This window comes from Chelonus insularis, unplaced genomic scaffold (genome assembly GCF_013357705.1).
Source record: "Chelonus insularis isolate UGA/USDA-ARS -01 unplaced genomic scaffold, ASM1335770v1 contig_339_pilon, whole genome shotgun sequence".
Classification (NCBI taxonomy): Eukaryota; Metazoa; Arthropoda; class Insecta; order Hymenoptera; family Braconidae; genus Chelonus; species Chelonus insularis.
Genome location: NW_023276505.1, coordinates 70,543 through 97,115, shown reverse-complemented (window position 1 = coordinate 97,115; position 26,573 = coordinate 70,543). Strand labels below are relative to the sequence as shown.

At 27.9% G+C, this 26,573-nt stretch overlaps 5 protein-coding genes across 7 annotated transcripts in view; 1 reads left to right on the top strand and 4 right to left on the bottom strand.

The window, feature by feature from the left end:
- LOC118066338 (uncharacterized) overlaps nucleotides 1-8,765 on the top strand; it is a 43,319-nt gene extending 34,554 nt beyond the window's left edge. The window contains exons 5-9 of the mRNA XM_035082298.1: nucleotides 1,701-2,064; nucleotides 2,962-3,158; nucleotides 4,541-4,930; nucleotides 7,012-7,199; nucleotides 7,301-8,765. Coding sequence (XP_034938189.1) covers nucleotides 1,701-2,064; nucleotides 2,962-3,158; nucleotides 4,541-4,930; nucleotides 7,012-7,199; nucleotides 7,301-7,376 — 1,215 coding nt within the window. The 3' untranslated portion in view covers nucleotides 7,377-8,765. The remainder of the gene's footprint in view (nucleotides 1-1,700; nucleotides 2,065-2,961; nucleotides 3,159-4,540; nucleotides 4,931-7,011; nucleotides 7,200-7,300) is intronic.
- Nucleotides 8,766-8,881: 116 nt separating this feature from the next.
- On the bottom strand, nucleotides 8,882-13,093 carry Naglu (N-acetyl-alpha-glucosaminidase). Of its 3 annotated transcripts, XR_004690231.1 has the most exons (15): nucleotides 12,952-13,093; nucleotides 12,602-12,762; nucleotides 12,220-12,398; nucleotides 11,933-12,151; nucleotides 11,253-11,480; nucleotides 11,117-11,180; nucleotides 10,899-11,044; nucleotides 10,740-10,824; nucleotides 10,534-10,683; nucleotides 10,319-10,461; nucleotides 10,086-10,245; nucleotides 9,800-9,990; nucleotides 9,337-9,722; nucleotides 9,092-9,256; nucleotides 8,882-9,012 (listed from the first exon to the last, which is right to left on the bottom strand). XR_004690231.1 is itself a non-coding variant. In XM_035082299.1 (14 exons), the coding sequence occupies exons 1-14, from the start codon at nucleotides 13,037-13,039 to the stop codon at nucleotides 9,150-9,152; spliced, it is 2,307 nt and encodes a 768-aa protein (XP_034938190.1). In that variant the 5' UTR covers nucleotides 13,040-13,093; the 3' UTR covers nucleotides 8,882-9,149. The 3 variants fall into 3 exon arrangements, 2 of the variants coding, with proteins under 2 accessions (XP_034938190.1, XP_034938192.1); XM_035082299.1 differs by having other exon boundaries at nucleotides 8,882-9,256; XM_035082301.1 differs by lacking the exons at nucleotides 12,602-12,762; nucleotides 12,952-13,093 and having other exon boundaries at nucleotides 8,882-9,256; nucleotides 11,933-12,122; nucleotides 12,220-12,374.
- A 321-nt stretch (nucleotides 13,094-13,414) lies between these two features.
- Nucleotides 13,415-15,742, bottom strand: LOC118066340 (mitochondrial amidoxime-reducing component 1-like). The gene is made up of 6 exons (XM_035082302.1): nucleotides 15,331-15,742; nucleotides 14,881-15,203; nucleotides 14,541-14,789; nucleotides 14,237-14,360; nucleotides 13,887-14,092; nucleotides 13,415-13,678 (listed from the first exon to the last, which is right to left on the bottom strand). Exons 1-6 carry the CDS (start codon nucleotides 15,373-15,375, stop codon nucleotides 13,453-13,455), a joined length of 1,173 nt encoding a protein of 390 aa, XP_034938193.1. The 5' UTR covers nucleotides 15,376-15,742; the 3' UTR covers nucleotides 13,415-13,452.
- A 92-nt stretch (nucleotides 15,743-15,834) lies between these two features.
- Nucleotides 15,835-20,764, bottom strand: LOC118066277 (uncharacterized). Its single transcript, XM_035082198.1, has 14 exons — nucleotides 20,564-20,764; nucleotides 20,366-20,484; nucleotides 20,133-20,293; nucleotides 19,932-20,066; nucleotides 19,649-19,856; nucleotides 19,426-19,579; nucleotides 19,166-19,322; nucleotides 17,921-18,090; nucleotides 17,734-17,831; nucleotides 17,470-17,630; nucleotides 17,254-17,388; nucleotides 16,973-17,180; nucleotides 16,754-16,898; nucleotides 15,835-16,663 (listed from the first exon to the last, which is right to left on the bottom strand). The coding sequence occupies exons 1-14, from the start codon at nucleotides 20,695-20,697 to the stop codon at nucleotides 16,501-16,503; spliced, it is 2,148 nt and encodes a 715-aa protein (XP_034938089.1). The 5' UTR covers nucleotides 20,698-20,764; the 3' UTR covers nucleotides 15,835-16,500.
- Nucleotides 20,765-21,239: 475 nt separating this feature from the next.
- LOC118066276 (uncharacterized) lies at nucleotides 21,240-25,196 on the bottom strand. The gene is made up of 11 exons (XM_035082197.1): nucleotides 25,058-25,196; nucleotides 24,825-24,922; nucleotides 24,574-24,734; nucleotides 24,369-24,503; nucleotides 24,087-24,291; nucleotides 23,850-23,994; nucleotides 23,583-23,763; nucleotides 22,024-22,158; nucleotides 21,717-21,924; nucleotides 21,485-21,635; nucleotides 21,240-21,405 (listed from the first exon to the last, which is right to left on the bottom strand). Exons 1-11 carry the CDS (start codon nucleotides 25,132-25,134, stop codon nucleotides 21,240-21,242), a joined length of 1,662 nt encoding a protein of 553 aa, XP_034938088.1. The 5' UTR covers nucleotides 25,135-25,196.
- Between the last annotated feature and the right edge of the window lie 1,377 nt (nucleotides 25,197-26,573).

The following is a 26,573-nucleotide window of genomic DNA, read 5'->3' as shown; positions in this document are numbered from 1 at the left end:
TACACTTCTTTTTTTAAAATGTCTATAAAAAACTTAAATTAAATGTTTGATATCAGGCAAAATTTTTATGACAAATATTGGAATAAAAATGAAAAATATTTACTATGTGCTGTTATTTGTGAAAAATTCAAAAACTTTTCAATGTTTACAGTATTTATTGTACAAATGCAGAATCTTCGTATATGTTTTCAATTAAATTAAAAATTTTATATTCAATTACGTTGTACAGAATTCTCATTGATTGATCACTCACATTCAAACTAATACTGAATTTTTATAGAAATAAATATTTAAAATTTTTGTTATTATTTATTTAAAATAATTTTATAATCGAATTGATGATAAAATAGCCAGCTGTATAAACAATTGAAGTTTTTTTATTATCAACCAGAGTATTTTTCATTCAAATGAATGTTTTTTTATTTTTCACTTTTTCAGTTTTTGACAAATATATTAATATTTGGTTGAAAGATAAAATATTAAAAAAAGTGAATGTTTGTCTATACATTTATTTTTCGCTAGTCATTCATTTTATGTAGCATAACGTCAAGTTAAGCCACACAAAGCTATATGTGAATCGCTATACTCCTGAATTACGACGAGTAAACTGCATCCTTATGTATACATAAATTTATTCTGTCAGAACTCGTGAGTAATTTAAGTGCAGGATCAAGTTCATATATGCTTTTGTACATACGTGTATAATTTTGGCTGAAATATTGAATTTTAGGACACATCCTGGCTATATGGTCACTTTAGATTGCAAACTATATACTTCTATACTCTATAAAATAAGCTTCATGTTTATACACATTCTCAAATTTGTTCAGTAAGAATTTGTAAGTGGTTCGAATTTAGAATAGAATTTTCGTATCTGGATGGAACCCTTTATTTACATTTTCTAAAAATAAACTCTCTGTTGTATAATTTTTTTTCAATTGAATGAATAGTTTTTTTAAAATTAATCCATTAATCAATCTTCTTCACAAAATAAGAAATTTTTCACTAAAGGAAAATTACAGATAAAATAGCATGAATTTGATTGATGGCATTGACAAGGATAAGTTGTTGCTTGCGGTTAGATAATCATCCTGGTATATTGCCCTTGTTGGAACAAAACGAGTTCATGGAAATATATTTCTTGAGGCTTTTATTTATCTGATAAAAAACTGACTTAGTTCTTTTTTTTATTAAGTTACATATCTCAAGGAAAGTTTTCAAGGGCATTGATGTGAATTATAAAATTAGATTCAAGCTAGAGAGAAAAGTAAAACCATGAAGCTAACATACAAAGTTCAAGAAGTAATGATCAGTATTCTGGTAGACTGAGGTATAAGATGCATAAAAAGATATCTAGAGCATACACTTGATAAGATCTTTTCTTAGATAATTTTTTATTCTTTTTGTCGTCACTTTTCTCTACTATCTATTAAATTGAAAATACTTTACAACATCTTTGAGATCTTTTTATCACACCACATGACCTTTAGAGATTTCCTTTTTTGCTCTAGGATTATTTTAATTTACTTAAAATTTCTTCAATCGTCGAAAAGCTGTCAATTTTTATCATAAATTTTCTTCTTACTTTCAATATTTTTTTCATTATGGAACTTTTTAAAATAAATATCAACAATTTCTTTTTAATTCATTGCCAACATTGCTTAAGAAGAAAGATCATATAATTAAATTTTCATTTTCAGGGTTCCTACGGAATAGTCAAATTAGCATACAATGAAGAAGATGAAACTCATTATGCCATGAAAATTTTAAGTAAAAAAAAATTGATGAAAAAGGCAGGCATTTTTGGAAGAATGGCCCCTGGCAGAAAGGGTGTTTCTAACCCTTTGGCAAAAGTTTATAGAGAAATTGCTTTGCTAAAAAAATTAGATCATCCAAATGTCGTCAAACTAGTAGAAGTACTTGATGATCCTGAAGAAGATAATTTATACTTGGTCTTTGAACTGGTACAAAAAGGTGAAGTTCTTCAATTACCAACTGATAAACCACTTGATGAAGAAACAGCGAGAACAAATTTTCGGGATGTTGTATTAGGCGTAGAATATTGTAAGTCAAATCTTTAAAAAAAACTTCCTTTTTTGATATTTATTTGTTGAACAATTATATTTTTTATTGGAAAAAAAATCATACTGAATGTAGTAAAAGATAAACAAATTCATTCTTTAAATTATTAAATTATTATGAATTATTTAATAGAATATATTAGTTGATTAAAACATTGTATCATTCTATTAAGAAAACGTAATTATAAAAAAGCAAGGAATTATAATAAAGCATTCAAAGAATTCTTTCAATTATTACAGAAATACTTATTATGATTTGAAACATTGAAATAGAAAAATAATTTAAATGTAATAACTAATTAAATTAGAGTGACCATGAGAATATGATCTTATTTAAAATTCATTGGTTAATGAAAATTTTTTTTATTATTACACTTGCACTTGACATTTTTCAAAATGTATGCTAATTAGAAAATTACATGATACCACATTAACTAACGATTAATAGACTTATTTCTTATTGTAAGATGTGGGTTGAATTTAATAATATTGAATATTATATAACAACCTGAAAAAATCAAGTATATCACGCTTACAGCTTTAATAATAATTATCACGATGTAAATACTCGATCAGAATCTAATTGGTGAATATTTTTAATTGACTTACTGACATTTAAATACATTGGTATTTAAATCAATTCGAGATTATTTCCAACTATAGAAACGATTAAAAACTCGCAAAATGTTAACAAAAATATCATTAACTGTTTATTATTTCAAAAAATAGATAATTAAATTTAGATGAAAACCACCAATTATTGCAAATTCAATTTACATAATAAAATTAAACTATTGTTTCAGATTAATATTAAAATATAGAATATAAGTTAACTCGAAAGCTTGTTGCCATAAATTAATTTGTCGTTAACATATTTCAGTACACTACCAGAGAATAGTACATCGGGACATAAAACCAAGTAATTTATTGGTTGACAGTGAAGGTCATGTTAAAGTTGCTGATTTGGGTGTAAGCGCAGAATTGAGAGCTTCTGGGGAACTTTTGTCCGGATCTGCTGGTACACCAGCCTTTGCAGCGCCTGAAACAACAGTTCCTGGTGCTCAATACTCTGGAACGGTGAGCAATAATTGATCAATAAGCTTAAATGGGCTAAATTCTTTCAGTAAAATGAATTTCACACCATTCGTGCGCTATCTTTGAATGTTTCACAAAGAGACAGTGAAAATTCAAGCAGTTCTAAATGGCCTTTTCAGTCGCTTTCTAGGTTTGAACACTATTATTGTTTAAGTAACAATGCAAAACTTAAATAGATTGCTCGTTAATATTTTGAAGCCTTTAAAATATATGTCAGCGGATAGTGAAGGGTTGTTTTCTATAACTACATTATTCCGTTACTTATTCTCACATAGTTTGACCTAGAATTGTGAACGATTTATTCCGGAATGAGAGATCCACTTCCATCATCCATGATAGCATTTATAACTTCCTGTGTTAATATGCTGTTGCCATAAATTTTAATTAATTCTCACTTGATATAAAACATACTTTTTTTTTACTCATATCTATTCGAGTAGAATAGGTTTTATTTTTTGAAATAGTAACTAGAATAATTATAATTCTACTTATACATTTTCTTAAACTCAAATCGATAATTAAGATTCTGTCATATCAATTGGTTTTTATGATCAAGATGAAAAAAAATTGTACTTAATAATCTTTTCAGTATTGTAGTAATTAATGAAATAAGAAAAGCTCCGATTTCTTTTTAATTTCTAACTACCGTATATTTTCATTTTCTCATTTTCAATTCACTTTAATGTAAATAAATTTATTTACTCATCGATTTTTTTATCTTCAAGCTACAGAAACATCCATTTATTGTAATGATGAAGACAGATTCTTTTTACTTGATTTAATTTTTTTTCAAAGATCTAATCTCATCTCTTTTTATTATTTCATCATTGCTCTAATAATTTTATTCACTTCTTTTACTCCGAATAAAATAATTAAAACTGAGAATAATTATTCTAGAAGATAATTGGCATTCCCATTACAGATTCTAATCGAAAATACGATGAAAAATCGTAATTTCAATTAAATAAATCCAGAAAACTTTTAACAAGCCAATTTTCATTGGTAAAATACAGAAAAGAGATTTGTGAACTTTTCTAGTTGATTCAACTGCAGACAGAAAATAGATAGCCAACACGTGCGTGTCTTTGAGCGTAGGGCAAAGTTGATGAAATAATGTAACAAGTTGAACCACTCTATTGTTTGATTGGATTGTGGTGCTTAGCTACTCAAATTATTTGGCTAGAATACAATTTATTTTCCCACATTTCTATTCAAAATCTACTTTATACCTCTAGTATAATTTAGACTGTTCGTCTGGAATATTTTATCAAAATTACTTTTGCAACAGAAAAAATATTTCATTCATTTTAATCATTGACGAAGTATCTTAGCTGATTTATTGATTAAATCAATTTGTATTCCAGCTATGTGATGTGTGGTCCATGGGTGTGACGCTGTATTCATTAGTGACTGGAAAAGTACCTTGGGATGGTTCAGGAAGCATTATTGGAGTTCAAGCAGCAGTGCGAACTGAGCCTCTACGTTTTCCAGAAAAACCAGAATTATCTGAAGATCTTCGTGACCTGATAACACGAATGCTTACTAAAGATCCAGCTGTACGATGCAGTTTGCAAGAAATAAAGACTCATCGTTGGTTAACGAACCATGGAAAAGAGCCACTTCTTAGTGAAGCTGATAACTGTCGACTTCCTGTCACTGTCACTGATGAGGAAGTTGCACGAGTTGTTACAAGAATCCCTAAACTTGATACCTTAATTCTTATTAAAACGATGCTCAAACAACATAGCTTTCAGGTAGGTAACTATTGAATATCCATCAAGAAAGTTGGATACTTAAACTGATTAATGACAATTATTATCAAAGTTCTCCTTCTTATACAGTTCATTTTCTTTTATTAACATAAAATAAAAATGGATGAATAGGATAATTTTATATTAGATATTTACCGCTCGAATTCATACAAATAAAGAATAGCAGTAAATACATGATATTAAAATATTTAAATATACGGGCGATGTAGGTGTAATAAAAAACGGAGTATTTTAATGCTTCAATAAATGTTAACTTATGTCTATTATTCTAACATTTAATCCAGTTCAATTCTTTAGAGGATAAAATTAACAAAAAAAATTATAACTGTCCATACATTGAGACAGAACTTATAAGAATTTTCTGAAATGCTTTGTTCGAAATTATAGTTTCGTAATTATATAATTCGAAATTGGCTATAAGAATTAAAAAATATCAGTACTCTTTAGCGGTCTGGGTGCAACCTGAAAAGTCTACACGAGTAACTTCTCAGTGGAAAGAATGATAGAATTTAGCTAGTTTATCATTATTCTGATTCTACATAAAAAACAGCTGAACCGATTTCGCTGAAAACCTTATCGGTTTTAAATTGCGTAATTATGCATCGAGTGCAATTAGTCCCACGTCGATGTCATCCTTTGTTCTCGAGATAATCGAGATGAAAAATAATTTCGAACGCACATACGTACGTACATATACACATACCTAGATGTTCACTTGAATGCTTTTGTATTCCACTTCACGGACCTTGAAACGTGAAGATATGTCAAAATTCATGATTTCACTGGGAAGTTAATAATTACTGAACAAAAATTTAAAAGCCAATTTTAAACATGTATCCTTTTTTAGCGATTGAATTCTCTACTATTTTAGCAGACAAGTTTCTTCACTTAATGTGGATAAATAATCTATATACTATACAAATAAACTATATGTTGGTTCATGAAGTATTTTTGAGCGTATAGATGAAAGAAAAAAACAGAAATTGATATAAGAGAGAAAATAGCAATTATAAAGTTTACGTTTGTTGAATAGATCTGTCGTCAATAATTAAAGTAGTCATTTGTACACTAGCTGACTTGAAACATCGGAAGTTTAGTTGTTTCTATTGTCAGTTTCTGTAGTGTTACAGGTCCGGTAATTGAATGAGAAATACCTATCGTGCACAAACCCGTTACAATAGTGTGCTATACCAATTAATAGCTTTTCAATTTGTCTGTTGAAAAATTTGTTCATTATAAAGAAGGAATTAGTGACCTTCGAGAGCTACAAAAGTTAAAAATTACTGACCTTCAACATTGATACCATTGATGTCAATGACTGATGCTCAGTGAATCAACAATGACAAATACCTTCATAGTGATTAACGACTTTTGATTTCCTTTTTGCTTTTGTCATGTTGCTTTGAATTAAGCAAGAAAGGCAACAGCCAATGACCCTATAGCTAATTTAGTTCTTTGATTAATGAGACGAGTTGTAAATTATTTGATAGAATGCTTTTATAGTTTGTAGAGTAATAAAAGTCTTTTATAATAAAATAATTAGTTAGATTAATAACTTAAATTTGAAGCTTTAATTAAGCTCCAAAGATTTCAAACTTTTATCTCTAGCTACAAAAAAATAATATTACGGGAACATCATCACGTATGTTCTTAGATCAATTATATAAATTAGCCCATACATTTTTTTATTAAATAAATTATAATTTTGACGAAGTAAGTTAAGAAAAATTTTTATGAAGCTTTATGATGATACCTATACATTATAAACACATTCCTGAAGTAATTAATGTCAAGTAATATTGAGCTTATTGTTTTTTGATTCTTTATTTGTTTTTTAAAATTTTATGTCACTTTTATCTGCTATGCTATTAGGGAACATCATACAATTTTTTATAATCAGATAGTAATACATTTTTTTTAATAAAATAATAACTGTATTTTGTTTTTTTATTCTACCGCTATTTTTTCATGTAGGAGTTCATGCCATGAACAAATAGCTATCATCATCTCATTAGGAAAAAACAATTAATTTTAGAAGTAATTCCGACCTTTTGTGTTGACAGAACCCATTTTTACCCAAGAAAAGCGTAAAACCTAGCAGAGGAGATGTCATATCCGGGAATCTTGAACTCCCTTCGACAAGTTTGGGTAAAACTCGAGATTTAGGGAATCAAAGTAAGACAGCTCAATTTCATCGAGCCGGAAGAAGTAATTCTGCTCCAGATTCTTATGAGTGGCAGGCAGGTGGAAAGTAAGCTTTTTTATTTATCTTAAAAATTTATCCTCGAATTATTGTCAAGGAAATTGCTAGTCTATCATTTACCTTTTTTCACGAACTTTTATTTTTTTCAGACAAACGACTGCTGATCCGTCGTTACCACCAGTTACAGAAGTTTCGATTCCAGAAATTGATGTTGGAAAACGGTGATGTAGAATCAAATCAGACGAAAAGGATGGAAAATAAATTAAAGTCATGAATAATACACTGTCGACTGATCGGGACCAAAGATAGTGTCGGCTATTATTGGAGATGATTTGTAAACATTGACCATTAAAAAAGTCGCTCAAACAAACCAACGAAAAATCACTCTTCTACATAAATAATTTACATAATTTTTCGTTTCAGCTTAAATGATAAAAATCTGTCAAATGAATTTAATTGTATTATATTAGTGTTGTTGATAAAGGTAACGGCATTTATAAATCTAAACTGTTTAACTTAAAAATCAAGATCCTACTCATGCGACTTTAAAGATATAATAAGTTTCCAATATTAACTACTTTCATCGATTATAAAATAAATTTATCGACTCACACGTCATAAATCAATGATAATAATATAAAAATTATATTTTTCAATCATTTATGTATTAAATTATCTTTTTGTTAACAAGTACTTATTTAAATATTTATTTTTATTATTTGTCGTTAATATTAGCATAATAATTAATATATTGTTAAAAAATGGGCGTACCTGAAAAATCGTAATATGTGATGAAAATCTTTTTCATGAATATCCAAGTAATAATTTATACTAATTATTAAACACATGTAATTATTGTGAATTGTAATTTTTAGCATTTAAATTCAACCATTTGATAATTAGACAAAAAATTCTACATTTAAAATAGGTAGTGAATAATTATAATTCATACGATAATATTTAATTAAACTTATTTTCCACTAATGATTAAATAGAGAAATACTTATTACAAATTTTTATCGATTATTCTTTTAAAATTTTAAAATGATTGTAAAAAAAAATGATTTTTGGCGTGACTTATAATATCAGTAAGCAAATTGCTTATATCGAATAAACAATTGGTGATTATGGCTAAAAAATTCAATTTTTTGATTGCGTGAAAAATGGTAGCAATGTACCATGAATATAAAACATATAGAGATATAAATGCATAAAATGTACACTGAATTTTAAATCAATCGAGATTTAATAATGGATGTTGGTACTTTTGAAAAGCGATTATCTAATTTTGAAAGCGAAAACTCTACTAAAAATGTAAATTATTATTAAGAAACAACGATTTTTCCTGTAAGTGGTCCAAAGTCTTATAAAAAATTATGTCGAATTTTATCATGTTGATCATGATGTAGATATTTAAATATAAATTAATTCAGATCGTATTAATAAAAATTTATATAATTAAGCTCAAAAGTAATTAAAGTGTCACTCATTAAAAAAAATTATCGGTCGATATAGTTGATATAAATATCTGACATTTATATTCTTAATAATGCACAAATTTTTTACATAAAAATATTATGCACTTAAATTTGGAATAATTAAACTCTTGTGATAAATAAAATCAAGTATATTGTATATGTTATTCTTTAAATGATTGAATATATTTTAAAAAGTTTGAAGATCTCAAATGAACTTTATCACTAACAGACTGTGTTAATTAAAAAATTTTACTCATCTTTAGTACTTTATTTAAATAAATAATTGATTTTAAAAAATCTTAAAATTTTCTGACAATCATCGTGGCATATAAAATTTCAGCGAATATCCTTCCATTTCTCATATTAAAACTTGTACAAATGTGCTGTCAAATAAGAATAACTGTTAATGAAAATTATATAAATAGTATTTTTTTCTGCAATGCTGTTTATTTTTTTATTGACCTTTTTAGCCTATCAGAAAATGGTAAGTATTAATTAATCAATTTCAAAGATTTTTAATTCAACATAAATGTTTATTTAGCATAGGTTGTTTTTGCCTCTTTTCTTTCATTGGTTCTCTCAACTTCCATTTTTTCCAAAGTTTCCATGATATTTCAATTGAATTACCTGAAAAAGATAAAAAAAAATTTTATATTTCTTTCCAATGTATTAATTATCAAGGTATTAACAGAGAAAATTATTTTTACCTTTAGGTTCAGCTGGAAACTCATTACGAGCCATGGTAAATGGTTTTTCTACCGTGTCGAATAGAAACGTTGACAATATTGATTGATTGACTGGCTTATGAAATTCTAAAGCAAATGTTACAACTGATAAATATAACGACCATCTGGCTCCAAAATATTCAGACATGACTCCGGCCCATTGTTTATTCGCATAATCTCTTATTTCTCCGTTTGGGCCCCACAAAGTTATTTGATTACGAGCATTGAACTCGTATAATTTTTTTTCCTCAACATTGGTTCCCAATGATCGAGCATCTTTAATCCATTTACCAACTAGGAAATTTTTATTGGTGCTTAAAATGCTTTCTAAATCACTAAATATTTGCAGTAACAAGCTGGCTTGTGCTCTAAACAATTTAATATTACATTAATAAGTAATAATATTATATCAAAATAAATTAAATCGAATAATTTCAATACATACTTGAATGCGGCTAAATCTTTTTCATGGAAACTTTTTTGTATTTTGAGATATACATGTTCAGCAATTAATTGTAGTGCTTGTCTAGTAACATCAACTAGATCATGTTGATATAGTAAATTAGATCCTCGACCAATTCGAGCTTTAAGCAGAAACTTCCAAGCGTTATATACTGATGATGGATCATACCATGTCTGTAATCAGAGATCATTTTTATTGTTAATCTTAATTTCAAGATAGTTCAATTTTAATTATATTGTAAAAATACTAATAGAAAGAAAATTATTACGTAGGTGCTGATGCGCATACTTGGTCTTCTCGTTATCACATAATGTCCTCGAATCCTCTGAGTACCATTAAAATTGTAAACAGAGTTTTGTAAAAACTTCCATGCTTCTACTGCATACTCATTCTTACATCCATATCTTCTAGATGCATAATTTTTGAACCTTAAATATTTATGCAAGTAAATATATTCAAATTGATTTCAATACTCATTCAATTATTCTCTAAATGTTTTACCATTGATCAAGATTAACTGGTCTTTTTCTATATGCCATTTCATTCATTAGATCATATATCACATAATTTTGATTAATTCCTTCAGGTGTCAGACCAGTACCTATCATTGTACTTCCATTCATATTTCTCGCTTCGAATACTCGCTGGAAATAATGGTCGGAATGTTATTTACAAATATTGACAGATAATTAAACAATGATAATTTCATATAATACCTCATTAATAATTGCAGCTGAACCAAACATACCCAACGTGCCTCCAAAATTGTGGAGCATACACCAGATAAAGGGCTGGCCATAATATGAATCAAATTTGTCATACTGTGGAAATTGTTCTGATTGGAGATCGAGGATAATCATTTTACCCTAGACAAAATATAGTGTTTTATTTTTGCATTTGAATTCAATTAATTCCAACTTACGATTGGAACTGAAGTAATGAAAGCTTTGACTCGATCTCTCGTCCAAAAATAAAATTCATTTACAAATAGCCATCCTTGGAGCATCCTTGAAAAAAGCACATAGAAGAAAATCGGTCAATATCTTAAAAAATAATCCATTTTAATTTTATTAATTTATACCAAATAGCTTGTGGATCAACATCTGTCATAGCTGAATAAATGGCTTGTCCAACGCTTCTCAACGAATTTAATTCACCATCCAAAGGTTCATTTTCATTGAATGTATCACAATTATACACATGATTAGTTCCGAATTCTTTTATATACTATAAATAGATAACACCGATGACATTATTATCTGATAAACATTAACGTAAGAGTTTAAAATATTATCATACCGTCTGAAGAAATTTTTTTCCAATAATTTTGAAAAGCGGATCTTGTGGTGATATTAGATACGGACTAGAAAATTTTTAAATTATTACAATGTATTTTTTTAATAGCTTACTGAAATCTTATTCAATTAATAATTACCAACAGTATTTGTCATCAAATCCATTCCAAGAATTTATTTTTGTCATATTGGCGTTGGGATACAGTCTACGAAATGCTTGAGGTACATGACCAGCAAAAGCTGGCAAAACTGGAATTATTCCAAGTTTCCTCATTCTATTGAGTATTTTATGCTGCAGAGTGATAGTAAAATTGTGCCACGATGGAGGTAATGGACCACCCCAGCCTCTGATATTACCCATTCTTGCCCTAATTGTAATCATACAATATGCTTTAAAAATAACAGTATTCCTCAAGAACAGTGACATAAATTACCAATTATTTAGATAATTATATACTATCACAGTCATCCAGTTTTTTGTAAAGAAAAAATATTTTTGAACAAAATCTAGTCTCTAACTCAATTATAATCTTTATCATTAATTTATAATGTACATAGAATGACGATTTATCTAACTTCAACTTCAAAAATATCAAGATAACAATCAATAGTTTTATTGACTTAATGTTGTGATGAATAAAATATAGTTTCATTGAACAATTGTCTCATTAAATTCAAGTTAATTTTAATTTCAATCAAAATTATTCCAATGAATCTATTAAACTCTTATAAATAATTCTTCAATTTATGTCATTTTTGTCAAGTCTCAAAAAGTCCTATCTATTCATCATAAGTTTAGGACAACTTAATAATGTATTACCATGGTAGAAATGCTGGTCCTGCAAAGTGTTGATCGATTTCATTTCTTGTTAGATTTAATTCAAAATATACCCTCTCCCAAATTGCTTCTTGAGCATGAAAAGCCAAAGCGAGATTAATTCCATTCAAGGCCATCCAATCAATGTTTTTCTCCCATTGATCCCAGTTCCACCAAGTAGAACTATATCCAGCTGTACAAACATTTTGATAATATCGAAACCTGTGTTAATTATATTAATTGAGAAATAACTATTTTTAACTGCTGTGATTGTAATCGAATTTTTATACCTATCGTTAGAGGTAACAGTTTCATTTACATCAGGCAATATGTCCAATGAGCTAATCTGTTTGCCTTCCCATGATATATGAGAATTGCAATAAGTTTTCAAATAATAATGAAAACCCCAAGCTACTGCAACGCCAGTTGTTCCTGTTATCTTAACTCTGTCTTTAGAAAGTTTGATAATCTAAAACAACAAAATACCATTAAATATAAATATAGTCTAACCTTCAACTATGAGTATGTGGCTTGTCAGTTTATACATCTATTTTTGATAGATAAAAGTGTCATTATATAATATTGAAGTAATTAAATTTTAATATTATTGGAAGAAATGATATGAAAACGAGTTTTTGCAATTCGAATTCTTGACAAATCGCAAAATATTACCTTGAAAGTATCTTTTCCATCGGGGCCTATTGTTGGATCAACTGAAACTTGGAACCGATTTGATTTAGTTTCAATAATTCTCTGAATTAATTTTTGAGCTGCTTCAGTTTGCTCTTCAGCAGAAGCTGTTGATTTCAAGTGCCCCAAAGTATCTTGAAAATCTATGATTAATTTTTTATTAAGTACTTCGCTTTGTATGGTAATAAAGTTTATTATTAACTATCGTATTAAAAAAAATTATATTGAAGATACATGATTTCTCAAAGAAGAATTTATTGAAGTATAATGATGTTTTTAAAATCCAAAAATAAATTATAGAAATTAAATAAGATTAAAGAATGGCAACTTACAGTCAGCATTTTTTTTATGAGCTAGAGTGATCCAATAAAAATTAAATAAAAGTATCAAAGAGAAGACAATTTTAAAGTAATTGGTCATAGTTATTCTTTTTGAAGCAAACTACCCACTAATACTTTCGTTAACTGAGCTGTGAATCATGACAAGACTCTTGTAAATGCTCATATCTCAATGCCCCCTCTTTTCATCTCTATATTACAATATAATATATATTATCGTATGCATTGCCTTCCTGAGGCTCCAATTTATCTGTCCGTTTTTACATAGTTTATCGTTCATAAAACTCTTGGAATTTGAATACTATTCAATATCTTTATATTTCTGTTTATTTACGTGATTTGGTAATCAACAATTAAAAACGATAACAATGTATATTTATTAGTTTGTAACAAATATGCATACTTATCAGAAAAATTTTTAAGTATAAGTAAAATAAAATTTTTTTTCAATACCTGGTAAATATTTTTTAATCTATTCATATTTAACATAGAAAATCACAATTGTGTTGTACGAATAGTTTGTGGTACATGGACAAAAACATCATCGTTAACTTTGACATGTCCACTGACGTAAAGACCACAATAAATCCCCATAATTGGGGCGGTACCATCAACTTTTATTTTTTCTTTGTCGATTTGTTCACGAAATGTTTTTAATGTCTTAGTAGGTTCTTCTTTATCGATTTTCCCAGTGTCAGGGTCTACTCGAATCATTGAACATCTGTAATGAAAAAAATTGTGTTTTAAATATAGATGGCATCAAATATGACTGTGTCTAACTATTAATTGTTTGTATTAGTTATTTTTAATATTAATTATAAAAAAAAATTGTAAATTTATGATTTTGAAATCAATTTGAAAAAATCACTGATATTTAAAAATTATTAATTAATTTTGATAATAAGAAAAAATAATTTATTTTGAAATACCTTGGACAAGGTTTTATGTTTCTAATTACAGCACTTTCACCAATTTTAATCCACTCCCAGTTATCTTCAGCAAAACTTTCCGAGCCTGACACTACAATGTTTGGTCTTAATTGAAGAGAAGAAACAGGATTTTCCAGTTTTCTATTCAATTCCTCTAAAGAGGATTCGGTTAAAAGCATGTAGCTCGATAGATCAGAAAACAATCCCTGAAATTAATACTAGAAATATTTTTTCTGCCTCAATTTACTATTTTACTGAGCAGTACTAAATACTGAGTCAACTAGACGTAAACACATAAATTAATTTGAAAAATGACTTCATTAAAAATGTAATTTTTTAATTTGCCTTACCACGTCATCATTTGTTATTTTATCGTAAACTTTAGTAAATTTTTCCCACGGTCCTTTAAGTATATTTCTTTGATCTAGAGAAGACAAACCAACTCTTAAACCAGAGTTTGTTCCAGTGAGAAATCTAACACACATAGATCATTGATGAATAATGGATTATAACGAAACAAGTGAATTTGTGTGTTTTCTAATTTAACAATACAATTTCAATAACAATAACTTATCTATAATGCTAGAGAGCAAAGTAGATTGTTTTCATTGTTGAAAATTTTGAAAGAAGTTTTAAAATATTCGTTAAACTTACTCAGATATCCATTTAGCAGATTCATCTCCACAATCGATACATTTTACTTTTTCATTCCACCACATAGAACAAGTTACATAGTTCTTTGTAGCTGACTGCTCTGGGATATCAAAAATTAATGTCGACATTCCCACTGCTTCTAGCTTTACTTTAGATTCATTAACAGCAGAAAGACTAACTAGAATCAATGTAGGATAGACTCTACTAGTTATAAATTTACCAGTCTCTTCATTGTAGATCAAAAACATTCTGCATAATTTAAATATTTCTTTAAATACTAACTTATAACTTACAAAAAGAATAACATAAATTTAGTTTTATTATTTAAAGTGCTCTTTACCTGTCTTTGAGAGTAAGAACTCCTTTATTATTAACTGCAATGCCACATTCTGTAAACAGACATTCAGAAAGTTCTTTCCCGCGGCCTGATTTGAGCGGATAAAAATATAGTTCTTTTACTTTTCCAACTTTTTTCCACCGTGGATAGGGCAATTCTAGTATTTGATTTGATGTCACTATTCGCTTTGGTTGTGTTGGAAAAGTTTTATTATTTTTCTTATCTGGATTTTTTTTATTCTTTTTTGGCTTTTTTATGTGATTCAAAAATATTAAAACAACTCCCATTGTCACTCCACAACTAATTACGACTCCAAATCGCCAAGTCTAATGAAAAAATATAAAAAATAACACATTTTCATTCCTTTCATTTCTAATAGTTGGTTTCAATTAATTAAAAAATGATTTAAAACAAAAAAAACAACTTGTAAGTTACAATTTCAATAATACTCACCAAAAAGTTCTTCATAACTTTGTTAAATGCAAAGCAATTTTTCATACAACGAAAACTAGCAAGTCTTGCTCTATTCACTAACCCAGTCCACTTGTGTCTAACAATATACTGTAGTACTACATATTCATTCAAGTTTCGTTATATTTTTGAATAGCTCACGTTTAAGTTATTCTTGTCAATATAATTTCTTCTCTAGTAGTAGCTGTGTTCTAAACCCATCTTATTAAAACGTGACCTCCATTTTAGCAATCAATTGCATTACCTGAACCTTCACCGGCTTCTTACAGCATATGTTTGTCACTAAATTTTTTTTCTTTCTCACCTTCCCAACCAAAGTTATCTAGCAATAATTATCAGAATTTACGATGATACTATAATTTTTACACATTATTATCATGTTTATATTTATACAAGTAGTGCGACACAGACTTTTCTCTCGGATAGTTATCAACATGATATTATCAATTAATAATCATATATAAATAGTAATTCTAACAACATGTATAGTTTGAAATATTTTTTTAATCACACAAAATTATTGTTATTACATTGTTGAAGTTTTGTCAATTAAGAATTCAAATTCATCATAACACAAAGTGCATAAAATCGATAAAATGATTATAATATCGATGAAAAGTTGAGTGAGAAGCACGCAATAGAATAAGAATGACAAGTCATTGTACTGGTATATAAGAGAATAAAATGACATTGAAAAAACCCATAACCCATAACCCATTGAACACACGTAAAAGTTAAATAAAATTGCTGAAAATTCATCATAGCATAGAGTGCATAAAATCGATAAAATGATAATAATATCGATGAAAAGTTGAGTGAGAAGCACACAATAGAATAAGAATGACAAGTCATCACACCGTTATATAAGAGAATAAAATGACATTGAAAAAACCCATAACCCATAACCCATTGAACACACGTAAAAGTTAAATAAAATTGCTGAAAATTCAGCATAGCACAGAGTGCGTAAAATCGATAAAATGATAATAATATCGATGAAAAATTAAGTATAAAGCACACAATAGAATAAGAATGACAAGTCATCACACCGTTATATAAGAGAATAAAATGACATTGAAAAAACCCATAACCCATAACCCATTGAACACACGCAAAAATTGATTAAAATCGTTGAAAACTCATTATAATAAATTAGTCATCATAGTCGATAAATGGCAGTTGGCCTAAATTGGTTAGATAATAATCGGGCATAGCTTCACAACCATTTCCGCACGAATGTAGCAGATCTTCTTCGAAACCGATCCATAATTTAATGAAGCCACAGAGTTCAGCAAATTTCATATCAGTTTCCAGTCTAGAACACAAATAGTTTGGATATTATTTATTTATTATTGATCCTGAGTATAAGCAGTATTTCGAAGTATTATAATCAAATGATTCTTACGAATTTCCTATTAATAAAACTCGACTCGGATCAGTAATGTTATGATGAATGAAAATGAATTCTTTTAAAATTGAACCAGATCTAGCGTAGGATAGTGGCTTTCTTCTCGTGTAATCAATGATAATATCTTGAAAATATCCAGGGCCTTAAGAAAGGATAGAAATATATTTGAAAATATTCAAAGTGACCTTGTGTTGTTTATTATATATGTAAAGTTACCCATGATTATTTGTGAATCAGATATTGCCAGCTTTTTATTCGATGGACCAGCCAAAAACAAAACATTTTCATCTCGCAGATAAGCTTCAGCTAAAAGCATTTTCATCAGGTTCATGTTGAAATCAAAATCTAGAATTACCGCTTTGATATCTTTATCAACTTTAGTCAAATTCTCGAGTAAGTCAAAGTTTTCTTCAAGACACGATGGCTGAAAAATAAATATAAGATGTTTATATACTATTAAACTTGTTTTTAAGTTATTCATTATATTATCAACTTACTCCAGTCGCAATGTTTATTCCGCTTCTCATTAAATAGTCTTTAAAAAATGATGTAGCAAATGTCAAAACCTTTCCTTCAAATTTTGTGTGTTCTAGATACCAGCTTACTGTGTTATAAGGAGTAATAAATTGATTCTAAAAATGCATTTATAGAATATGAGGAATAATGTCATTCATTGATTATAATATTTGAGCTTTATATAAATAAATACTCACCACGTTTGCATAATATTTCAGCGGATCCAAATGTTGAATGTAATACTTGATAGGATGAATACTATTGCTGCTAATAAATAATATATCCTTGTCGAGAGCTTGAAATTTTTTCAGAGTATCTGTAGCACTGACAATAGAACAATGACGGTGCCATAAGAGTTCTAAAAAATTAATAATTAATTATCTTTAGAATACTTATATATTCAAATGAATAATTTGAAGATGAAATAAATAGTTATTTCCTAGCTTCAGTCATTTACTTACCATTAATATCAATGATGACGGTATCGAAAGAATTAAAGAATTTTTTGAGCTGTACATAGTTAAAATTATGAACAGCTCTTGGTGGCGTCACATTCCATCTTAAAATGATAAGTTACTAATTAACACTTCGATAAAAACAGTTGTAATATGAAGGAAAATTATCAAATTGAAAAGAAGAAAGAATTACTGTAAAGATATATTATTTAAAGCGGAGTCTGCGAAGATGAGGGCGGCGTTCACGTACGTCCGTGATGCAAGCAATGTATACACAAACCAATACAATGATGAGGAGATACATGTTTTTATCATGCTAATCCTGCATGCACAATGTAGAAAATTCGATAGAAACGTTAAAATAAATTAATATTGAGTAAAATGTGTGAAGTTACTACAAGGCGAGAGAAAGCCGACTAACGAATTTCAAGATTCGCATCAATTTTCGATAATCATCATTGAAAGTATTATTTATATTACTTATAATAATCAATGTAAACAGCTTAAGCTGATCAATTATGTGAATTAGAATAATAAAGGTATATAACAAGATGACATGGACTTTCGTTTGTCGAAATGTAAACAAAAACAATTTTATTTCTACGAAATCAAATCTTCCAGAAAATATGATAGTCTAATGAAAAACAAATTAAATATGTGTTGTAAATCATACTCGAATTCATTTATTTATTTGTTTACCATATTGAGCTCTTAGCCTTCGGACTTTATATTTTATTGAAAATCTTTATCTACTTGTCTGTTAACAAAATCAACCTATTCCTTTTGAAGTTATCCTCAAGTACTTTCTAATCTGTAAAATTTCTACTGAAATCTCATTAAATATGTTAATTTACTTTTCAACTGACTATTAATTATTTGCATTCGTAGTTATTCGGTTATTTATTCATTATTTTTCAATAAAACAGTCAAACAATGTATTTATATTGAATCAATATATAAATTGTTTTATTCAGACGTGTTTACGGCTAACCAAGCTCGATTTTGGATTTTTATAATCCGGGAAACATGAGATTAAAAGAGGTACTTGATAGACTTGGAACAGGTTCTATCTACTGATTAGTCGAAAATACTCATTTTCAAATTCAAATAGACAAATCAGCGCGTGAGTCGAATAAACCCGAACACTTTCGAAGTAATGTTTGCCGCTGAGTGACCTCCTTACCAATCATGCTACCCGGATAATAAAAATCAAAAATTTAACTTTGACAGACAAAAATAAGTCGGACTCTAATACAACTTTCAGCCACGTAACGGCGCTCGTGCTGATAAACTTCACGAAATCAATAATTGTAAAGTAGCAAAACAAAACAGTTTTAATGAGTATGTAATTTTTTTATTATTTTTCATTTATATACTTCTATAATTCTTAATAATGAGTTTATAATCATTAAGAACTAATTAGTTAAATTTAAAACACTGGAACCAGAGGCATTTTACTCAGGTCAGGTAAATAATAATCAGGCACGAATTCGCAACTGTGCCTAAATCTCGATACATCCGAACCATCAACACCAGAACCAACCCATAATTTTGAAAAGCCACACAAATCAGCAAATTTCATGTCAACGTTCAACCTGAAAAGTTTTTTAAATTGAGATATATACTATCAAATATGCATCTTTACTTCTATTCATAAACCAAGTTCTGCTTTTTTTCTATTCATTCTCTAATACTTACGAATCTCCAATGAACAATACTCTTTTAGGATCAGTCTCAATTGTTTCCGCATAGCGATCAAAAATAAAATCTTTTAAAATGGATCCAGGTTTTCCAAATAATAAAGGTTTTCTACCGGTAAAGTTAACCAGGATCTCTTGAAAGTAACCTCCACCTAAAAAAGTTAAATAAATTTTAAGATAAATACAGAATATTTTTAGCTATAATGTATTCTTTATTGTACCAATAATTATGTGTGACTTAGAAGCCGGAAATTTCTTATCAGATGCTCCAACTAAAAATAAAACGTCTTTATTCTCAAGATAAATCCCAGCTTGAATGATTTTAGCCCAGTTGACATTGAAATCAAACTCAACTATAACAGCTTCAATATCTTTATCGATTTTCGTTAGATTCTCTAGAAGACGTATATCTTCTTCGACAGAAGGTGGCTGAAGTTAAAAAAATATTAATGATTCACATTATCAAATACAGTCATATTTATCAAAATATATTGTAATATTTACACCAGTCACAATATCAATGTCAGCATTGATTAGCTTATCTTTGAAACATACACTGCCGATAACTAGAGCTTTTCCTGTAAACCCAATACTTTGAAGATACCAAATAAGTGTATCTGAAGGTAAGACAATTTCGTCCTAAAGACATTTATTATGTAAATAAAAATAAGCAATACATATAATAAGCAACATTAAATTTTTTACCGGAGTGATAGTATATCCCATTTCTTGAAGAATTCTGATATAATGTCGGACTGGAAAAATACTGTTGTTGGTAACCAAGAGAATCTGTTTATTGTTATTCTTCAATTCTTTCAAAATTTCAACTACTCCTGGGATAAGTGCCATACCTTGCCATAAAACTCCTAAAAAGGGAAAAGAGTTATTGAAATATTTTTCGAATGAAATTATTCTAATTAAATAGTCTATTGTTTTACCATCAATATCAGTTATTACAGTATCGAAAGATGCAAAAAAAGCTGCGAGTTCTGGGTTTGTAAGTTTTTGAAGATCTTTTGGTTGATTCATATTACATCTCAAAAAAATAACAAAAGTACTAAAAATTATCAATACAGCTGAGTGTACCAAAAATTTAATAGGTGATGTAATTATAATTTTGGTTGACAAATACTTACGAATTAGTAACATTTGTTTCTGTTGTTAATGGCGGGATTTGAAAACAACTAGTTGTTAGACTCAGAAGAAATACACTTATTATAAGTAAGTGGATAAAACTAATTATTGAACACTGTTGTGATTTAAAATTCATTTTTTATTTTTTCCAATTATTGATAGTATTAAACAGAGACTCACTATGTTTGGTTTACAAATCCACAATACATGCAAGCTAGATACTGATTGCACTTCAAATAATGAGCTTTCCAGCTAATAAACATTTTCTCCTCCTCTGAGAAGATATCATATTTATTTTTAGACAATGGATAGCATTTTCAATAAAAACTAGATTAAATTTACATAAATAATTGTATTACTTAGATATATTTAATAATAAAACATTTTTTCAATTCACGCCCATTGAGATTAGAGTAGATCTGCTGAAATGACTCAATCCTTTAGAATATAAAAAATTTATAGGTAATTAACAATGTGAAGTCAAATGATTATAGCATCATTACTTATTATCATTACTCATTTGACTCAATTAGTAACAATTTTGAGAATTATAATTTTTATATCTCTTTATTATGCAATAAAATCATAATGAATTTATCTTGATAATGCTTTATATCTTTTAAAATTAATTCAAAAGTTTTTGATTCTACATTATATTTTATTGTTAGTTAATAATTATTATCTGCAACCAATGAAACGCATCTTACTTATATCAGAAAGATAGTAATCAGGATTCGTCATACAATTATTGACTAATTTGGAGACAGTTGATTCATTTGCATCTGGATTCAGCCATAATTTTTGGAAACCACACATATAAGCATATTTTATGTCGACATCAATACTAGAATATATTCAAAATTGTGCTAATAATTCTAAAAGCCAAATAGATAAACCTGTCGTTTTTAAAATGTAATACTCACGAATTTCCAATAAACAATACTCTACTGGGATTAGAAGCAATAGCTGGATAGCGATCCATAATATAGTCTCTCATTAGACCACCAGGTTTACCATAATGTAAAGGGATTCTTCCAGAATAATTAATCAAAACATCTTCAAAGTAACCAGGACCTGACAAAACATAAAAACTCAAGATATATCAAAAGCATGGCATGAAATTTAAATAATAAAATTTTGTAATAATAATATTACCTATGACTTTATGAAATTTGTTGACATAAATTTGTTTTTGAGCTGTTCCAGCCAAAAATTGAACATTTTCATTTTTAAGATAGAGTCCAGCTTGAGCTATTTGACCTAAATTCACAGTAGTATCTAAATCTACTATCACTGTATTAACTCTTCTGTCAATAGCCATTGGGTTACAATGGTTATTATTATGTACGTTAGCGTATTTTGGCTAGAATTTTTAAATATAAAGTTTTCCAACTAAATATCTATAATTAATGTAAGTAACATACAACTATAAATGATTTTACATGAAATTTTAAACACTTACAGCAGATACAACGTCAACACCAGCATCTTTCAGTGTTTGAATGAATTTGTCAGAACCAACGACGAAAGCTTTTCCTTTCATTTGGAATTTTTTAAGATACCAAAGAAGAGATTCATGTGGTAATATAAATTGGCCCTACATAGAAGAAGAAGATAAAATAAAGTATAATTGATATAAAATTGTATACACTAAAGATGAAAAAAAAATATAGTCATCGCATTTACTTCATTTGCGGGATAATTAAACTTTGAAGATAATGAGTTCAAGTAATTTTGAATTGGAAATCTTATTTTATCTACTAGAAAAATATTTTGCTTTTTACATTTTTCCAAGTTTTTCAGAATTTCCGTTGCTACAATTGGTGAAGAACTTAGCCTCAAAATAGCTAAAAAATGATTGAAATAAAAGAATTATCCTTAATAGTTCACTATGCCATGAGAAAAATAAAGAGTAATTGATGATATTATTTTACCAAAAATATCTGTGATCACAGTATCAAAGGATTGAAAAAAATCACTTAGCTCTCTACTATTGAGGCTCTGAAGATTTCTCGCTGGCTTTTGATTACATCTTAACAAATAAAAAACAAAAGTTATTTAATTAAAAAACAATAACAATAATACTTACAAAGAGCTGTACAAAAGTGGGCTCGATGAATTTTGTATCAAACCACTGCTAGTACTTAAAAAAAATGCAATCAAACAGAAACTACAAGATGTAAAGATATTTTGAAAGACGGAAATCATTTTGGTCTACAATACAATTTTTAATACAATGTTGATAACGTAACGTAGTAATTGTAACTGATAACTGTGAACAAAAAATCAAGCGACATGCTTTTATATGTTAAAACTGTGCTTCTTCCCACCATTGCGGATGTTTTTTGCTTTTTCAAGTTGAATTAATTTATAATACTAAATATACATTAAGATAATAAAATTAATTTTTTTATTCTAGACTAAAATTTTTTATCATTAGATTTAAATCATTAAGTATTCTTTATTCGTAATAAAAAAAAAACATTATTTTATATAATATAAACTTATTATACATTGATTTGAATAGTATTAGTTCTATGATATATTACATTCAGAGTTACAGTCCAATAACAATAATATATGGTTAGATTAACGTATGAAATCTATTTGAACAACTAAATGTTAAGAATTAAAAAAAAATGAAGCAATATTTGAACAATTGAAAAATTTGATATATTTGAAATTGATAGAAATACTTAAAAGGAATAGAAATATAAATGTAATATTTCTTTATTGATTATTATTTTTTTAAACCATACAAATCTATCGATGACTAAACTATGTAACATATGACGTGTGTCCAATAAAAGAACCATTTTTTATCAAGTTCCGTTTACATTTTATTCAAATTGAATTACCAAAGTAAAGATGATCCAATTGACAAAAAAAATTCTTATTGAATAGCATCATATGATGGAAAATCCATTTATTACTGATTATAATTTCTCGAATTTTCGATAAATGTTTAAAATAATTTTACCCTGAAAAAAATATAAATTAGTATTGTTTATAAAAATATACTAAATTGAGGAAGTTCATTTTTAAGGTAATTCCTAACATTTCATTCAAATCGTCAATAAAATAATCAGCTATAGGCAGACTATCTTTCATACACTTTCCAGATTTTGATAGATACATCCCTGGTCCAATTAGTAATTTTTTAAAACTATACATATCGGCAAATTTCATGTCAACATCAATTCTAAACAATAACAAAAGTGATTTTTCACATTAGATATCGTAAAATATTCAAAGATGATAAATTTTTCACATAAAGGTAATTCATACGAATCTCCAATGAAGAGCACTCTAGAAGAATCGGATACAGAGAAACGTTCAAGAATATAGTCGCCAAAAATTTTTCCAGGTTTGCCGAATAATAAAGGTTTTCTTTTGGAATATCTCATTAAAATGTCTAGGAAATAACTAGAACCTATAATCGAATAAATTAATCAGTAAATAATTTTTCAAAAACAATCAAGTAAAATTTTATTAAGTAAAAGAGATATCCTTTCTTAACATTACCCATGGATCGGTCATCTCTTAATGCAGGAAGTTGCATTTCGGATGCTCCAGCTAAGAAAGCAACTCTGTCGTTTTTAAGATAAACTCCAGCCATGTTCAATTTTAACCAATTTACATGAGCATCAAAGTCAACTATCACTATTTTAACTTCTTTGTCTATATCGAATAAATGAGATGTGTTATACACGTTTCCTTCAATCGATTTCTAAATATTAAGGTAAAATCAATTGGTATATATTAAAGAATTTTATTCTCATAAAAACATAAGTATTAATCACTTACACCAATTACTATATTGAGACCGCTTTTTTTCAGACTTTGTACAAATAAATCACAACCAATAACATAAGCTTTATCTGTAAAATTGATTCTCTTAAGATACCAAATGAGTGCGTCTGAAGGAACAACTATTTCATCCTGAAATCAGAAATAATTGATTATTGTTTAATTTCACTGAAATTATGTACAAATATTAATTGATACCTACAGATGTTGCGTTATATCCGAAATAAATCAGAAACGAACTATAATCCTCTGAAGAAAAATAACTATTGCTGGTAATTAAAATATTTCGCTTACCAAGTTCCTTAAGCTTTTGTAAAACAATAAAAACATCAATAGGCTCTGATTTATACTGTCTTATGACTCCTAGTAGAAAACATGTCTTCATAAACATGACAATACATTAAAAATGGATGTCAAGTTATTACTAATAAATATAGGTCAATAAATATTTACCGTCAATGTCAGTTATGACAATATCGAAAGAATTCAAGAAATTTTTAAAATCGGAATTTGTAAGTTCAGTGAGATTAATTGCATGATGTTTGGTGTACCTAAATGGAGCATAGATGATTATATGATTAAATATCTACTATTCTGTAAATTGGTTCTATTCGAATGTTCGTTAAGAAAATAATTAATTTTTCAACAACACATTTTGGGCGAAACAATAGATATTAATGGCTAACCTCGAATCTATCATTGGACAAGTGCTAATTAAACAAATAATAAGTATATGGAAGAAAGAATAAAAATTGCAATCCATTGTTCAAGATACAGCTGATAACTAACAATTGAAACAAACTTATGAAATGGAAAAATATGCACAGCGTGTTACTTTTTCTAGTGAACTCAATTATAAATCGAAATACTCTGGTTTTTGATATGAGGTTTTTATATACAAAGACTACCTCCCCTTTATATTTTATACGACGATTTTTATAGTTTTATTATTTATTATATTTGCTTTAGTGTTATATCATCTTTAACTACATTAATTTAATAAATTATCTAAGGCCTTAATATGGTCAATTTTTTCAGACAATATTTGTCAGAAAACAACTTATTATTGATGATTATTTCATCATATAATGCATTCATGACAAGAAAATAATTAACTTAATTAAAAATATTCATTATCAGAATTAGAGTGCAATGTATAAATAAATCTGTATTCAGTAGTTTCGTGAAGTTTATCAGCACGAGCGCCGTTACGTGGCTGAAAGTTGTATTAGAGTCCGACTTATTTTTGTCTGTCAAAGTTAAATTTTTGATTTTTATTATCCGGGTAGCATGATTGGTAAGGAGGTCACTCAGCGGCAAACATTACTTCGAAAGTGTTCGGGTTTATTCGACTCACGCGCTGATTTGTCTATTTGAATTTGAAAATGAGTATTTTCGACTAATCAGTAGATAGAACCTGTTCCAAGTCTATCAAGTACCTCTTTTAATCTCATGTTTCCCGGATTATAAAAATCCAAAATCGAGCTTGGTTAGCCGTAAACACGTCTGAATAAAACAATTTATATATTGATTCAATATAAATACATTGTTTGACTGTTTTATTGAAAAATAATGAATAAATAACCGAATAACTACGAATGCAAATAATTAATAGTCAGTTGAAAAGTAAATTAACATATTTAATGAGATTTCAGTAGAAATTTTACAGATTAGAAAGTACTTGAGGATAACTTCAAAAGGAATAGGTTGATTTTGTTAACAGACAAGTAGATAAAGATTTTCAATAAAATATAAAGTCCGAAGGCTAAGAGCTCAATATGGTAAACAAATAAATAAATGAATTCGAGTATGATTTACAACACATATTTAATTTGTTTTTCATTAGACTATCATATTTTCTGGAAGATTTGATTTCGTAGAAATAAAATTGTTTTTGTTTACATTTCGACAAACGAAAGTCCATGTCATCTTGTTATATACCTTTATTATTCTAATTCACATAATTGATCAGCTTAAGCTGTTTACATTGATTATTATAAGTAATATAAATAATACTTTCAATGATGATTATCGAAAATTGATGCGAATCTTGAAATTCGTTAGTTGGCGTTCTTTCGCTCTATGATTATCATAATTTTGCACATTTTGGAAAAATTTACTTTACTTTAATAAAATGTGCCAAATCATAATTATAATAGAGCGAAAAAAAGCTAACTCACGAATTTCAAGATTTACATCAAT